General features: G+C 36.3%; 1 protein-coding gene across 1 annotated transcript in view; it reads right to left on the bottom strand.

Annotated features, from left to right (window-relative positions):
- The window catches only part of LOC145668106 (putative chitinase 2), a 97,444-nt gene that overhangs the window by 55,377 nt on the left and 25,367 nt on the right, over positions 1-16,700 (bottom strand). The window contains exon 2 of the mRNA XM_081735633.1: positions 4,001-4,216. Within this exon, the coding sequence (XP_081591759.1) occupies positions 4,001-4,216 (216 nt within the window). The remainder of the gene's footprint in view (positions 1-4,000; positions 4,217-16,700) is intronic.

Genomic DNA, 16,700 nt, shown 5'->3' with positions numbered 1-16,700 from the left:
CAACACGGTATTTTGAATGGTAGATCTATAGTAACTAATTTATCAAATAATGCATAATGTGCTCCCTGTTCTTCATAATGGTGATCAAGTTAATGTGATTTATCTGAATTTTACAAAGGCATTTGACAACCTACCTCATCATATATTATTAGGTAAATTAATTAAATTCGATCTACCATGTTGTATAATTAACTGACTTGTTTCGTATTTATCTGACAGGAATTTTTTGATAAGAATAAAGGAAATACTTCTCTTCGATTTGTAATATTACTTCTGGAGTACATCAGAGGTCAAATTTGGGGATCTTACTCTTTTTGTTGTTTATTGATGATATATCTGAGAATATTACTTGCAACTATTTATTGTATGTGGATGATATATTAAAAAAATCATCCTTTTTTAACAACAAGCGATCATACAATTTTACAGAATGGTATTACAACGATCTTTTAAAATATGGCTTCGATGAATTATGCGATGTGGCCTCTAGGTCTCTGTACGTAGAAACGAACAGATGAACGAAGTCCAATTATCCATCTTAGGTTATTAAACGTGTACATACAGGGGTTGGAAAAAATAATGTGAACAATAGTCGGAAATCACATCTAAGTTTCGAATGTAATTGTACAACACTTGTTAAGTTTGACGATCGTGTTCTGTTGACTATGTATGGCGTGAAGCATGCTATCCTTTATCAGTACTCAGTTCATCTGTGAGTGCTGCAGTGTGAAGGTAGAGTATTCAAATGGCAGACTTTACAGACTCTCATTTCATTTGAGTTTAGGGTTCCTTTCAGCAGCCAAGGCTATATGAGACATGTACCAGAGCTTAACGTGGAATCCAAACTAGATGAGTTCCCACCGAGAACGAACCCAGGTCTCCCGTGCAGAAGACACGTACGCTAACAACACAGCTACGAGAAAATTCTTTGTAAGATATCGAAAGCCACTGCCTCCAATGTTATACAAGTACACACAATTAGTGAGAAAACCATATCTGCTAAACACAACATTGCTCGAAACATTGTCACACAAAGCTAAAAGGGCATTCAAAATTAATTGTGACAGGAAATATGACACTGCTACTAAAATTACTCTAGAATTCAATTATCAATGAGAGACTCAATTTCCACGAAAATAGTGCGCAGAGAGTCCCATGAAACGAATATTATTTATGCTGTGACTCCTATAGGCAAGTCCCTGATGACATCAGTAAACCTTAACAAACGACTCCGGTGGTGCAGTGGACTGCAAAGCAAGAGAAGCATGTCATATGGCCCGATGTATTAATATTCATATTGTTTCCTACAGCATGACGTGTGTACGTTCCGAACTGTCTTTTACCAACAATGTATGGAAGTGGTTGTGTAATAGTGTGGATGGTAATATCATGGTTATCTGTAGGACTCATTGTACCATTACGTGGAACCATAACTGCCAAATCATATGATCAAATTTTAGGGACCATGTTCTCACCTCGGCCCAAACAGTGGTTTCTGCTGGGATGGCACATGTCAAAATGATTTGGTTCCCTGTAACACAAATAGGAAAGTCACAGTATGGTTTACGGAGCATGAACAAAAACTTTTGCACCTCTTGGATTTAATAATCACCATATCTCAAAATAATCAAGCCATTCAACTGTTAAAAAAAAAAAAAAAAAAAAAAAAAAAAACTGTGTGGGGTGTCGTTCTCCTCCATAATCATCTCTAAAGGAATAGGAGCGTATTTTGTAGGAAGAGTGGTAAACATTCTATTAACTGCGATTCATCATCTGCATCAATCTCGCCTTCAACGAATTCAGGCTGTTTTCACTACAACGACGGTCCCATACCGTATTAGTCACGCTTTCACCCTTTTTGGCCTTTTCACATTATTCTGTTTAACTCCTGTATGTCGAAATCTCGAATTTATTTTATTTTTTACCATTTCAAGACATCAATATTGTTGGCCCTCGAAAGCAAAATGCTCATTCCACCTGTAAACTACCCTTTCTATCTTTTTCCAAAGAAAACGGTACAATCTATATATATTGAGTCTTGATAATTCTTAAATCACCTGACCAATCTCGATCAAATTTGTCACATAAATGAGGTTCACGCCTGGGATAGTTTTTATCATTTCAGTTTGACGGTGCAACTTAGAGAAGTGGTAGATATCTAAAAATACATAAAAATGAAAGTGACTACGTTTGAGTCTTGATAATTCTTAAATCACCAGACCGATCTCGAGCAAATTCGCCACATAGATGAGGTTCGGACAAGGGATGTTTTTTATAATTTCATTTTTACGGTGCAACTTAGGGGAAGGGGAAATATTTTAAAATGATCGAAAATGACCTATATTATTGTTCTGTTGTTCAAACCTAACCCATTTCCCCTAATAACTTAATTTTGCTGGAAGTGGCGCTTACCAGTGTCTTCTCCCGAGAACTTTTTTTTTTAAATCAATTTATGAAATACATTTTTAAAAATCATGAAAATAATTTTGCATTTCCATGACTCCATATATTCGGGGGTACGAAGAAAATTCGAAACGTCACTCCAGAATATTTTTAAAAACCTAAGTTCAAATTTTGATCCCTATATATTGAACCTATATGGTCTCTTAAGCGTGTAGCCACATAAGGACAAATAGATAAACATCCAAATCATGTTTTCGGCATGCAGAGACAATGGAACGTGTAAATCCGTTGAAATTTCGAATTCCATTTTATTTCGTGTCTTCTTTGTCATCGTCACTCAAAAGTAAAAAGGAAAAGAAAAGAAAGAAAAAATGCCTGCCAAACAAAGCAATTCGTTACAGCAAGAGCGTGAACACTGTTAAAATGACGTCTCCACGTCTCACAATTGAAAAGTCATAATGTGGGAGCCAGACAACATTTACAAATAGAGCATTTACTTAATTTATAACAGAAAAGAAACAATTTGTTCGTTTTGTTGAAAAAGGAAAACCACGAGAATAAGCAATCGAAAGAATTTGTCCTACTAAAGAAATAGGGATAAATGGCATCTCTACCTATAATAACTTCTCTATAAGGTCCTAAGTCAGCAAGTTTCGTTAAGAAAATTTCCCTCGACTGACACAAAATATCCCTTTTCTTATCAAATTTTCCGTAATTTGTTGACTATCCAATTCCTATCACAGACGTTATGTGATAAGATTAATTTAGTTATATTAAATGAAGTGTCAACCATATTTATTTTAGAGTGTGTTTAGTACAAGGGGTCCAGAAGCACGTAAAAAAGACAAAATTTACAGGAGAAATGAATGATGCAAGTACTTAGACGTAACATAACGTAACCAAATCTAACCTAACCTAACATAAACTAACCTAAGCTAACCTGGATTAACCTAAACTAACCTAATATTAGTAGAAGTAAGCAAAATTCTATCACTTTCTTTTTCTTTTCTTTTCTTTTTTTTTTTGGAAAATCATGCGTGACCCCTACACTAATATAACATAAACTAACCTAAACTAAACTAAACTAACCTAACCTACCCTAAACTAACCGAATGTGAACAGAAATCACCAAAATTGTAACATTTTTCGGAGAAAAGAGCTGAACCCCTTCTGCTAAACATAGGCCTTTATTTTATTCATTCACTTCTATTTTTTTTTTATTTTTTTATTTTTTCCTTCAGTTTTTTTTAACAAAAAGTACACACAAATATACTCAGTCAACAAGGGGTGCAAATTATGCTACTTTGAACACACACATAGAAACTATTCCTATTGCATTGGTTTATTTCTGAAGAACAAAGAAAATTTTAAGCATTTACATTGGTCAATCACTCAGCGTGAGAATTTCTCTGGATATTCACGTTATATCGAAATATTCCATCCCCCCCCCCCTTTTTTTTTTTTTTTTGTTAAATTTACCTATGAAATTTCCCTTAAACTACAAACACTGTTCCTAAATTCGAAAAATTTACATATCATAACAAATAAAACATTTGAATCTACTGGATACGAGACAGCTTATCTTAAAAAAGCTCACCTTTCCCATAGTCTTCCTCTAGATCATGATAAGGATCTAGACTCCGAATGGTCCAAGAAGATGCATTAAGACCAGCAAATGCATACACCAGGTGAGTACATAGCGTGGGATCAATGTGTTCAATATTAAATTGTCCGAGACCAGATCGATACGTTGCCCAAGTTCCAACGTAACACACCACGATTTTCTTGTGAGCGTCTCCAGTATGATGTAAACCTGAAAGGAACATATACGTTAAGTTTATTTGAAAACAACAATAAAAACACAACTTTTACTACAAAAAATTTCAAAAAGTACCAAAAAATCCAATTAAACATAAAATTTAACAACAGTTTCAATACGAAGTTTAAGAAAACTGAAAATTGTAACAATACTAAAATATAAAATTATAATTACATAATAAAAAAAAACTGCATTCTGTTACCACAAGTTTTCAATCAAATTGAAATTAAATTAAATTTACATTCTTATTACAGAAGAAACACCTCATCAAATTCTGGACTTCATACGACCAATGGACTTCATAGAGTAGCAGACAGGGGGCGTCATTTCAGACTTCGCTTGAGGGGGGCAAGAGCATCATCGACATTAAGACTTTCACATTTTGTACAGTAAGAGACACTTCTGGATGGTACACCCATAAGGAAATTTACGGCAAAAGTGTACCATTCACAAGTGTCCCTTACTGTACTAGTATATTAGTAGACACTCAATTAAAGTATATGTATTCCTCAAACTCTTGTGGGGGGGAGCAATTACCCCCTCCTGCCCGCCCCCTAAATGAGGCCCCTGGTAGCAGAATAAATTCAATCTGCTTTCGCATGTAAATTTCTTGATATCAAACATAAATAAACTCTTTGTGAAAGGAATCCCGTACATGCAAGCGTATCACGCCTCTTTCTCCTGAACCCATTCTTAGCCGATGAAGAATTTGGCTTCAGGCTGCAAAGTTTTATTGCAAATATTTTGACGAACTAAAAAAAGTGTTGTGTAAAAATTTGATTCATCTGATGTAAAAGTCAGCAGAGCAAAGGCGCTTTCAATTATCAAAAAGTTAGTAAAAATTTGATAATGATAAAGACTCATTTTAAGATCGTGTTGAAAATAATGCACAAACTAGAAAAGTGAGGATGCTACTAACTGAACTCCAGTTGATAAAGTTAAGCACCAGCTCCAGTTAATTCCTGGTGAATTTGAGTTGATTTTGAGTTTAACGTCCCGTTCAGCAGCGAGGCTATATGAGACGTGGACCTACTGATTAACGTGGCATCCGAACCACATGAGCTTTCGCCGGGAATCGAACCCGGGCCTCCCACGCCAAAGGCGCGTGCGCTAACCGCTTAGCCACGGAGGAGCTCCCTGGTGAATTTGGGTGCTCTGGAGAAAAGAAATTGACGCTTGTTCTTGACAAACTCCGAATAACAATTGAAGCCCTGGGAATATGAGGCACGTTCAGAAAATAAGTGTCCCAAGATTTTTGGAGATTTCAAAAAAAAATTATTTAAAACAAAATTTTACATGGTTACATCAGTACATTTGTGAATTATTTTTCCACGTATTCGCCATACCTCTCGGTGCACTTACGTTAGTGAGAGGAGGGATTTTTTTTTTTTTAATGAATTGGCCAAAGAAGTGTGCCGATACCTCTTTTGCCCAATCGTTCACCTCTACCTTCACTTCCTTGTTAGTTCAAATTTCTTTTCAAACCATGTGCATCTTCAGGGAGGTGAACAGCTGATAGTGTGAAGGCACCAGGTCAGGGGAATGCGCGCAGTGGATCAAAACTCCATCCCAATGTCTCCAAAAGCTGCTTTGTTCCATCAGCCATATGTGGTCTGGCATTTTCGTGCAAAAAAGTATACTCTTTTCGTCAGCAGTCCCATCCTGTTGTTCTGAATTCCATCTCTCATTTTTTTTTTGATCTTGTTAAAAACTTCAGACGAAGATTTTTCCCTTGACAACGAGATAACCGATAACGCTTCGAATTTCAACGAGATAACGGCAGATTTTTAATGACACCTTTCACGGGAGATGTTACTGTGGCCACAGTTTTGGTCGTACTGAGGCGCGATGGAGCTCGCTAGAAAGGGTAGGAGCTAAGCTACACGGGAGTGTAACCAACATAGTGATAAAAAAAAAATCCCTCTACCCGCGAGTGCCCTAGTACACTTATTTTGTGGACCTGCCTCGTACCTTCAAGGGTTAAAATCAAACTTGCCACAAAACACAGATATTCAACTTACTTCTATCTATAAATATTGTCCGGTAACATCTATAAAAATTCTACATACATACATACACACACACACACATATATATTTAATATATATATATATATATATATATATATATATATATATATATATATATATATATATATATATATATATATATATATATAAGTATTGTTGATATTGAGATGTCATTCTAACAGACAAACATCACAAACTGACACCAGACACCAGAAAATGTAGAGAAGCATCTCGTGACATGCTGTAAGGCTAATTACCGGGAGTAAACCCTTCAGTGGAAACATATAGAAAGTGGGGCTTGTATTATTTCATTCACAAATAACTCTGAAATATAACTTTAAAAAAAATCTAGAGATCGGTTCCCATATCACTTTGTTCATTTTAATCTCATAATATGTGAATGTGTGTTTTAAAATAGGAATACATGAACAGTTAATATCACAACAATAAATTCTGAAGAGGAGTCCCTGAAAGGAAAAGTATATCCTTATGTCATATGTCACTTACAAACGTTCTGTCATTACTTTGCTGTATGTTTGAAAATGCTCTCTCTTATTTTTTGTTAGTGCATAGCCTATTAAGTGCATATTTTAACACATTTAACAGCATAGTTGCATGCATATTTCATGAATTTTAAGTGCATAAAAATCCGATGTCTACTGATAACATTGGACGTATAGACATATAGCAGCACTGGCAGGAAACTTCTATTTTCTAATATGGAGATGAGTATTTAATGCTCCACTGTCCATATCTTCTCGTATTATTGACAAGTGGTTGCAATCATTTGACAACCATGAGTCTATTTCCGTGATACATACGAATTCCTTCAACTTAGCAACGTTTGAGTGAATCACCCCTTGCTGCTTTAGTGCGACTGATAAACAGGATGCGTCATAACAACTTGGAACAGTCACCATAATCTCAAATATCAATAGAATCACGGTGCACCTACATTTAACCATTTAAATATATGTACACAGAACACTATAGCATAGCAAAACTTGGTAGAAAGAATAGGAAGCGTAAATGCGAAAGAAACGGAAAAAGTCGACACATAACGCTAAGAGAGTACTTGTCATACTCAGATAATCGCTGCTGCCACTCCGATAGACCACGCTATGAAGACAATACAGTTCAGCTTAGAAAATGCGGACAAATCAGTCAATTTGGGAAAATGTACGCGGACGGAAACTTTTACGCTCAAAATGTAGATATCTCTGCATAAATGCTAAAGTATGGTAACCCTAACTTGGAAGAAAGGATAACGTTGACAAGTCCTAAATGTTAGACCTGTAATTTGTGACTTATTTACTTGAAGGCTTGTGCATGTTCCGGTCGCCTGTCTTAGTTCTGAAAGTCGCCTCGCTATTCCACATAGACAAATCTGCGACCAGGACTGACCTTAAAAAGTGCGATGCTCAATAAGGAACAATCTTGGTCAATCCCAGGTTACCACCTAACTCGCAATATTTTGTTTGTTCTCGACAACCCAAGAGTATATTACACTCTTGTGTTAGCCACCTTAGGCGCGACGCACAATTGGAAGCAATCGATCCAATCGGCTTAAGTCCGGTCCTGACAGCAACAATGGAATTGTTGACACAAAACGGCTACGAATACAATTTATTTTAATAGCAATTATATTAGTAATAATAAAACTATTATTATTATTACTAGCGTAAATTCAGGGAGATGAGGGAGAGACGTCCCCCCAAACTTGGAACTGGGACGACTGTTCTTTCCCCAATAATCCAATTTCAAATGTGTTTTTCGGAGAGAAGTGTCATGATTTGTGCCCGACTGCCAGTTCATCTATATCGCGTGATATATAATATACAACAGGTTCCCCTTAGAAATCAGATTCATCTACCGTAATATGAGTCCCATTTCTCCCCTTCTCTCAACTAGAATAAGCCTCAAATCTGCTCGCCTCCCAACGTTGAAAACAACTCTGCTCCCCTGGTCCTCCACAGCATTTTTTTTAACTTCATAAATATTTTGAACATAGCATTAAAAAATTATGGGAATGGTCTTACCCGTCCACCCCAATGTTGAAGACAGATTTGCACCGCTGATTATTATTATTCAATATTTTCCGCAAATATTAAACGTAAATATTCAATATATCTATTAGATGATTATATAATTAATACTTTTTCTCACAATGCTTATATTAGGTTGCATGTCTGTTTGTTTGTTAGAGTCAAATCTTGACACTTAAATTTCACGTACTTCCATACAAACTAAAGCTCTGAAATTTTATAGATACGTAAACCTCACATCTGACATAACTTTCGCTATAGCTTATCATTTTACTGTAAAATTAAGTAGTTTGAAATATTTATTCGAGTGCTTGCTGCTTAAACAACCCACGTCATCACAGAAACTTGGTTGGCTGCATACGACGAGGCGTTACATTGACTTCATTCAAGTTTCATCAAATAAGTTAATTAAGCATTATGTCAACAGATGGGACAATGATTCAATGCTGGTTTAAATTATTTATGTGGCGCTTCTAAGGGAAAAGATAAGAACTATTGCCTTCCTAATGCAATTCGAAAGCTTTTATTTATCGTTAAATGATTAAAATTGTAAAACAGATAACAAGGGTATATGTAGGGGTGGGGTGCTGACTGCCACAGCCAATTATTGGTGCTGATTGCCACGACTGGCGCTGGTTGCCAATATCAAGGTGCTGACTGCCACGATGGCGTGCTGACTGCCACGAGCCTGAGAGAAAGTTGCTACACGTAACATTACCGGACGCCACGAAGCATGAAAGAAACTAGATGATCCTTAGGATCGTGTTGTTCAGACCAACACCTAACAAAGGTAAACAGGTACACACAGGTGGTATGTACAGTCATGTCCAAAATTATTATCACATGATTATAAATATGTTGTTCTAGTAATATAATTTGATAACGAATTCGCCCGGTATTTCTTATAATGTTAGTATGTGTATAATCGGCAAAGACAAGTATGTGGTAAATTTCATGTAAATAAGAACAATAAAACGAAAATAAAATTTTCTTGTCCATTTAGTTACATTTTATTTTACTCATTATGATTTTCTTATTTATTTATTTCCTTTCCTATGAAATTTATCACAAATATAAATTTCCTGATTATACACATAATATAAGTATTAAAAGTAGTCTACAAAATTGTCAAATTATATTCTTACAAGAAGACAGTTATAGATATGCGACAATCATTTTGGACATGAGTGTACTTTCAGTTTTGTCAGGGAGCGGTGCGTACAAAATTGGTACGATTTATGTATTCTCACTTGAACTCCCTATGTCAGCATGAACTGTGTACAGCTGTGCAAATTGTACCGAGCAGCTCTTAAAAGTTCCATCAAAACAGCACTGCTGGCTGTACCTCACAAGAGAAGTTCAGGAGAAAGTACTCGCCTGCAGAGAAACTAAGCACGCCATTTGAAGTCCCAATTCATGCTGATTATAACAAGCTAATAAAATTCCTGTACGATTGAGAACGGTTCGAGATATTCAACTTGGAAGTTTATATGAGAAAATGAGGATATACGCATTTATACGCTTTAAGTACAACATAATTAGTAACGAATATTGATAATACGAATTGAAAGCTATCGGAAGTAACAGAAAAAAGTCTTTCGCAATAACTAACGGGTTTGTTAGATACAATTAGTCATCATTACATTGTTCAAAATAATCATAGATTAGAGATGAAAATTGATCACTGTTGTTCTTCTGTTTTATGAAGAAATGACGCAGGCAAAACACTTCCTTGCACCATGAACATTTTATAGGTGCAATTGTGTTGCATCCTCAAGAGAACAGTTCGCAGAACCAAAGCAAAAAGCAAATTCGACAAGTGATTCAAGAGTTATAGGCCTATAATTTATTCGTAACCTGCCTTGCAGAACGCAATCTGAAACAATCCAATGTATCGCGGTGATCGGAAGTGATTCTTATGGACACGAACTTTATTTGATTGTTTCGTTGGTACATTATAACATCCAGATGAAGAAGATTCATACTATGTACAAATCTCCTGCCATAATCTTTGATTGATCGGAATCAAAACACATCAAATGGTTGCATAAATCGTGTGCAATTCTTTGGTATCTTCTCAAGCATTAGGTCTTTGCCATCCGTCATGCAACTTGTAATGGATAATTTGTCTGTGAATGGACCCCAGTGATCAAGCAATAGCAAGTTCAAACCATCAGGCTTCGCCATGGGTGAGAATACTTAACGCATTGACACGTGCATCCACTCATTTTCTCATAAATTTCCAAGCTGAATATCTCGAACAGTTCTCAACGTACAGGAGTTTTATTACCTGTTGTAATCAGCATGAATTGGTCCTTCAAATGACATGCTTATTTCTCTGCAGGCGAGTGCTTCTCCCAATCCTCCCTTGTCAGCTGGCTTCAGACCATCATATCCATTAAATAATAGCTACAATAAAACAATTAATATAAACAATAAAATGTGCAAATTGTACATATAACAGAAAAGACAATCCCTTTATAAACATTCAAGTGTATGTCGTTCCACTTAGTGAGCAACTTTGTAACTTATAGGATGCCACATAGATTTGCTGTGATGATTACTAAATTAATCCTTACTATATAAATTAATAATCATAAATTTAGTATGAGGGATTAATTCCTCTTTCCAAATACAGTTTCTCCCAGGCTCGTGGCAGTCAGCACGCCGTCGTGGCAGTCAGCGCCTTCATATTTGCAATTAGCGACAGTCGTGGCAATCAGCACCAATAATTGGCTGTGGCAGTCAGCACCCGTGGCAATCAGCACCTATCCTATGTAGTAGGATTTTTACTATGCAATCTTCTTCCTCAAATTCGACCAAGAACTAATTGAATCTGAAAATATCTTATGATCAAAAATAAAAGCTAATGACCTTGAAAATACCTTTTACAATGTTTTTTTTTTATTTATTTATTTATAGAATGCATTAGAAGGAGAAAATAACCTCTTGGTTGAGTGAAAGGAAGAAACAAGAATAAGACTGAAAGCCGCGATTGAATATAACAGAAATTAAAAGAAACTTTAGCTTTCCTTGTTAAGAAGACGGTCAATGCTTTTGCTGTAACCTTTCCCTGGCTTTGGGTTCAATTCGTCTAAGCTCATAATTGACCGCCCGCAGAGTTGAAATATGTCACGAATTTCGTGGTTTGTGACCCGGGAGATCTGATAGCAAGTAACTCACCACAGTCAATGATCTGGATAGACCTGTGACCTCACCTGACCCAGTGTGACCCGGAGACGACCTAATATCTTCATACATGCAGAGTATAATGAAGCTGCTAGAGTAATTTCAAAAAACACAATTATCTCATCCCTTTCTCTTCTCACTAATCTATAAATTTATTCTCTTGTTGTGTGTGTCAAAGCATTGCACTGAAACATAACTACAATATGTATCAGAGAATCATTGCACTGAAACATAACTACAAGGTCTCTTCAAGAATAAACGCATAAAGAAAATCGAACCACGAAAAACGAGAAACGCTACATATTTTCCTTACGAGGAATCGTCAAAAGTTAACCAAGCGAGAATGTAAAACTCGTGTAGTAATGTATAAGAGGTACCACAAAGTCCAAATAGTTTGTGTTCAACTAGGTTGAATCAGATTGTAAAGACGAATAAACATGAAATTATATTTGGAATTTTGAAGCCATAGTACTTGATGAAGAAATATCACAACATGTCAACATTCGTACTCCAGTAGTGGGCATCATAAACCGATTGTAAAATTTTGCAGAATGCTGTAGAGATCGGTATTTCGGCTACTCCAGATGCCCGGGACATAAGTCGAGTCTCAAGTGACTCGTTAATCCATAGGTTTGCACAAGCCCCGTAAATAGATAGCAAATCAAACAAAGTCCAAGCGAGCGCGAGCCTCAGTGAGAATAGCGAACCCAAGCCGTTTCTCAACACGAGCCTGAAACAGCGTAAGATTAATTTGATAGTGTTGCCTACAAGGCGGAAAACATCTCATCTCGTCTCGAAAACTAGATGAGAATCGCCTTTGTAAGCTCGTAACGAGACGAGAAACATGACAATTGTCACTTCCCTTCCGAAACGAGAAATGTTACGAGTTTCATGGGTAACACTAGTTCCTCGAAGTCTTACATCTGAAACAAAGTTTTACTGTTACATGTTTCATAGTATAAGAACTATAAATTGCTAAAGTGATTGGTTGCACGAACACAACGAAAAGCATTTATCAACGTACACAAATATACTCCAATAATAAATATAGTTTAAATATTGTTATATCACATCCTTCGTGTTGCTCTCACGGATTCTGGTAACTTCTAGATGTTTTAAAACAAATCACGGCGTAAATTTTGTACATAAAATTACAAAACGAGACGAGAAAACTTTCCAGAAGAAAGAAGAAAATTGAGACGAGACGAGAGCTGTACAAAATATACAAGCAGTGTTGCCAGATTGCGCTACAAGTATCGGATTTGGCGATATTAAGTGGCCTCGCTACCAAAATTCTTAATTGAACTCTTGTTTTAATTCTACCGATACCGATACTAGTTGAATTCTTGTTTTAATACTTTATAATCTCCAGATCTGACAACACTATACCTTTGTTGAGTTTGCGCTGTTGCAGTATCACTGAGACTGTACGGAGCTGTGTAAACGTGAACATCGCAAATTTAACTGTATTGCTGTATTATCGATATTATCATAATGAGTAAGTGAAGTTACAATAAAAACTTCCAAAATTCATTGCTTCCAGACAAAGAACTTAGCAACTGAACTGAATCAAAGACGTGAGGAATAACAGTGAAAAAAAACATGCTGTAAACTTTGTAAAGTCTATTCCAGAACCTAAAACTGACTTAAGGAAACTGTCTGCTAGGAAATTTGAAAACTCGCCCACTTTACACCATTACCGTCCACCCAGCTGTAGTTCTACCGTAGTTCTACTGCTCCTGACGAAGTATGAAGTTCGTTTTAATGTGCCATTATCAACAGTAAAACTGCAGTCGCCGTCTAACTGTTGCCAATCCGGACATCTCGTGTATTTCCAACTTTTCGTGTTTCCATTGCAACGATGAAAATATTTGGATTGGTAAAAGTGCATAGCTGCAAAAATAATTCATTTTTACGTTTGGGCTACAAATAGTTCAAATCCGCTACTTTTGGAGCATCACCTCGCTACTTTTTAATCTTCAGATCTAGCAACACTGTTTACAAGATAAGAAATTTTATTACTCATCTCGTATCGTGGACAATATTACTCATTGAGATTAGTAGGCGCAAGTGTCACTGAAAATAGTGAACTTAAGCCTGAGAGAGCCTCGATTGAGAATTGGCAATCTTTGCTTCAAATGATTCTTATGTGTGTCATTCTTTCAGAGCAACATACAAAATGATATAATTATTTTTCTCTTTCTTTTTTAAAAAGTGAAATACAGGTTATTGCAATATTTTTTTCTTATTTTTTTTAGTTACAAACTACAAGAATCTTACGCCCTTGGGACTTGAAACCAATAAAATGAGGTCGTGATTTTCTCTTCAACACAAAGAACATCATTTCCAGCGCAATCTACACTGATGAAAACTAAAACACCACTCACGCATCTTTATTCCTTAACCACGATTATTCTCAAAAACTAGTTATAACAACAGCCATAAACATACACGGACGGACGAATTATGAAGAGGGAAAGGGGAAGAGGAACTGTACACATAGTCTACTCGAAACAAGAAGCATGTGTGAACTGTTTAAAATTGACACATATTTGAAAGGATGTTAAAACATGAAAAGATAGTAATATTCAAGTATTTGCCCCGTGCGCATGCCTATTACTACACGTGCGCAAAATAATAAAAAGTAAATACGTAGTAAGTCATTGCTATTCTGATTTAATGGGTATTTCCTTTCAATGTAAGAATTAAATGTTCCCATGCTTATGAAGGCTAGGCTAAAGGAGACGGTGAATATGAGAAATGAATGTAGATTGAAGAATATGCGAAGAAACGGGAGAACCCCGAGAAAACTTACGCACACGGTGTTTGTTTACCACAAAGCTCACTTGGCGCAAGCTGGGATCGAATCAACGACCCCAAGCACCTGAGGCAACGCTCTACTACTGAGCCACCGCGGCCCCTTTCTTCCAATGCAATTTATGCTTCGATAGTAGTACCAAATAAAATAAATATATGAAGACATCAATCATTATTTAATAATAATAATAATAATAATAATAATAATAATAATAATAATAATAATAATAATAATAATAATAATAATAATAATAATAATAATAATAATAATAATAATATGCACTGGCATTAGAGTCAGTAAGATCAAGAGCTTTGCAAATCTTCAATTCCAGCTGTCTAACAACCATACATAAACACATAATTTTTTAAGGATTATGTTGAGGAATTAAAACTATAGTGGCTCTGCGTATCGTAGTCGCTGTCTCTCTTGCCTTTGGTGCTAGCAATCTTGGGTTCGATTCGAGGTAGGGACACTTCATCTAGGTCATATCTGCATGTACTGACAAATTCTGCAGTGACATTCATCAGGATAGTATGGCCGCTTCTCACAGTTTAACAAATACGTCGACCTCATATATTTCAGAAGAAAAGCTGTCCATATACCACTGTTACAAGAAGTGAACAACAATGGATTATTCACTTATGCACACGTCAATCATTATATTTCTCCCAACATAAGGCTCTGGTCTGTCACGGTCAAGAGATTATATTCTTAACAAAGGAACTCTGTACGCCGAGGCTCCTATAATTTAAATACGTATCACCTGATATTGTTCTCTTTTACGAAAAGAAAAAAAGAAAAGAAACAAACAATTGTTTTATTACACTATGGGCATCTTCAAAGTTCTTTTATGTATCTGCAGATCCATATCCTTCAAAATGCCACGGAGTCAGGTAATACGTACCAAGCAATACGTCAGAGAAATGAATCACGTCGTAATATAATAATCAGTTACTTTACTTCCTGGTGTGGGAAAAAAGAAGGCGAAGTTTCTCTATCTATTTTATATGTAACAAGGACGAGTCATAGTAAGATACAAGATTCGTATCACAATACCATAGCCACGTTTCTCTCTCTTCTTCAAGAGCTCCTCAAATAGTGTTCTGCCGATGCGTGCGAGTAAGAGTCATTAGGAACAGCATACGATTCTACTTGAAAATGTCAACTCCGACACCCACTTTCTCTTTCTCTGTAAGCCAACATGCAGAACAGGCTCCAGTCATTGTCTTTATCTTGAACACCTTTCACGGCGGTTACAAGAACAGTAATTTACATACTTGAAAACCGTTAGGTAGATGGGCGGCAGAGTTGCCAGCTGTTCTTTTAACCGTTAAGAAGACCCATGATCAACAGTGTTCAAATCGAATTAGTTGACATCGTAAACAAATTTTGGAAATAGCTGGGGCGTTATTTTATGCTCACACACGGATATCTACAGTGTGAATGTCCCGATTCGATCTCCGGTGGAGCAGCTACAAAGTTTTTAGACTGAGTAATTGGCAACTATTTGAAATAAGCAGTAGCAAATCCTGGTCTACGAAACGAGAAATATCGCGAATGAAGCCGATGTGTTGATAAATGTTGCCCAATTAACTGGTCAACCGTAGTCCATTGTGAACCGTAATTTCAAGCAAAATATTATATGTCCAGTGGGAAAAAAAACTCAAATAAAAATCTTCAAAATTTAAATACACAAAACTGTAAAATTCAGTAAAATCTAAGATCTTGAAGATACTAGTCAATTAGTAAAATCTAAGATCTTGAAAATACTATTAGAATTGCAATAATAACGATAATATACGATTATCGTTAAGGTTGGTTGGCTGGATCAGGTATACTCGACTGAATATTAACTGATTATTTCATTTCTACTATTTCTGGTCTTAAAGCCATAGTTCGTTTTATTTTTTACAAATTCAATTATCTTTAATGAACAAACTCCATGGCTCTGGATAAGTAGAGTAACAAATAAAACACAGTTCTGACCAGAGCAGAATGAAATATATTAAAAACTATACTTACAATGTGTTACAGTTTCAAGGACCTAACGTCCTCTTCATCAGACACAAACACATCAGAGCCGGTTTTTCGGATCCAGGTCTGGAACCGGTTCTTCGGATCCAGGTCTGAAACCGGTTCCCAAGTTCCGGTTCTGGAACAGGATCTACAAGAACCTAAAATTTTTGACCATCTCTACGCTAAACCCGAGCTGCTGGCAGGCTGTGAACAGTGTGCTAGATGAAATGGTGCAATCGACAGGCGGGCGCCCAGACTGGGTAACTGGCAAACTCATTGGCTAAACAGACAAACTGGTCAACTCATTTGGCTAAACACCCACTGGTGGACCAAAATTTTTTTCTGGGGGCACAAGCGGGTCTGGGCGGGGAGGGAACAAG

The sequence above is a fragment of the Thermobia domestica genome, chromosome 13 (genome assembly GCF_964235325.1).
Source record: "Thermobia domestica chromosome 13, izTheDome1.hap1.1, whole genome shotgun sequence".
Lineage (NCBI taxonomy): Eukaryota > Metazoa > Arthropoda > Insecta > Zygentoma > Lepismatidae > Thermobia > Thermobia domestica.
The sequence above is the reverse complement of the archived record's forward strand: the minus strand, read 5'-3'. Positions and strand labels throughout refer to the sequence as shown.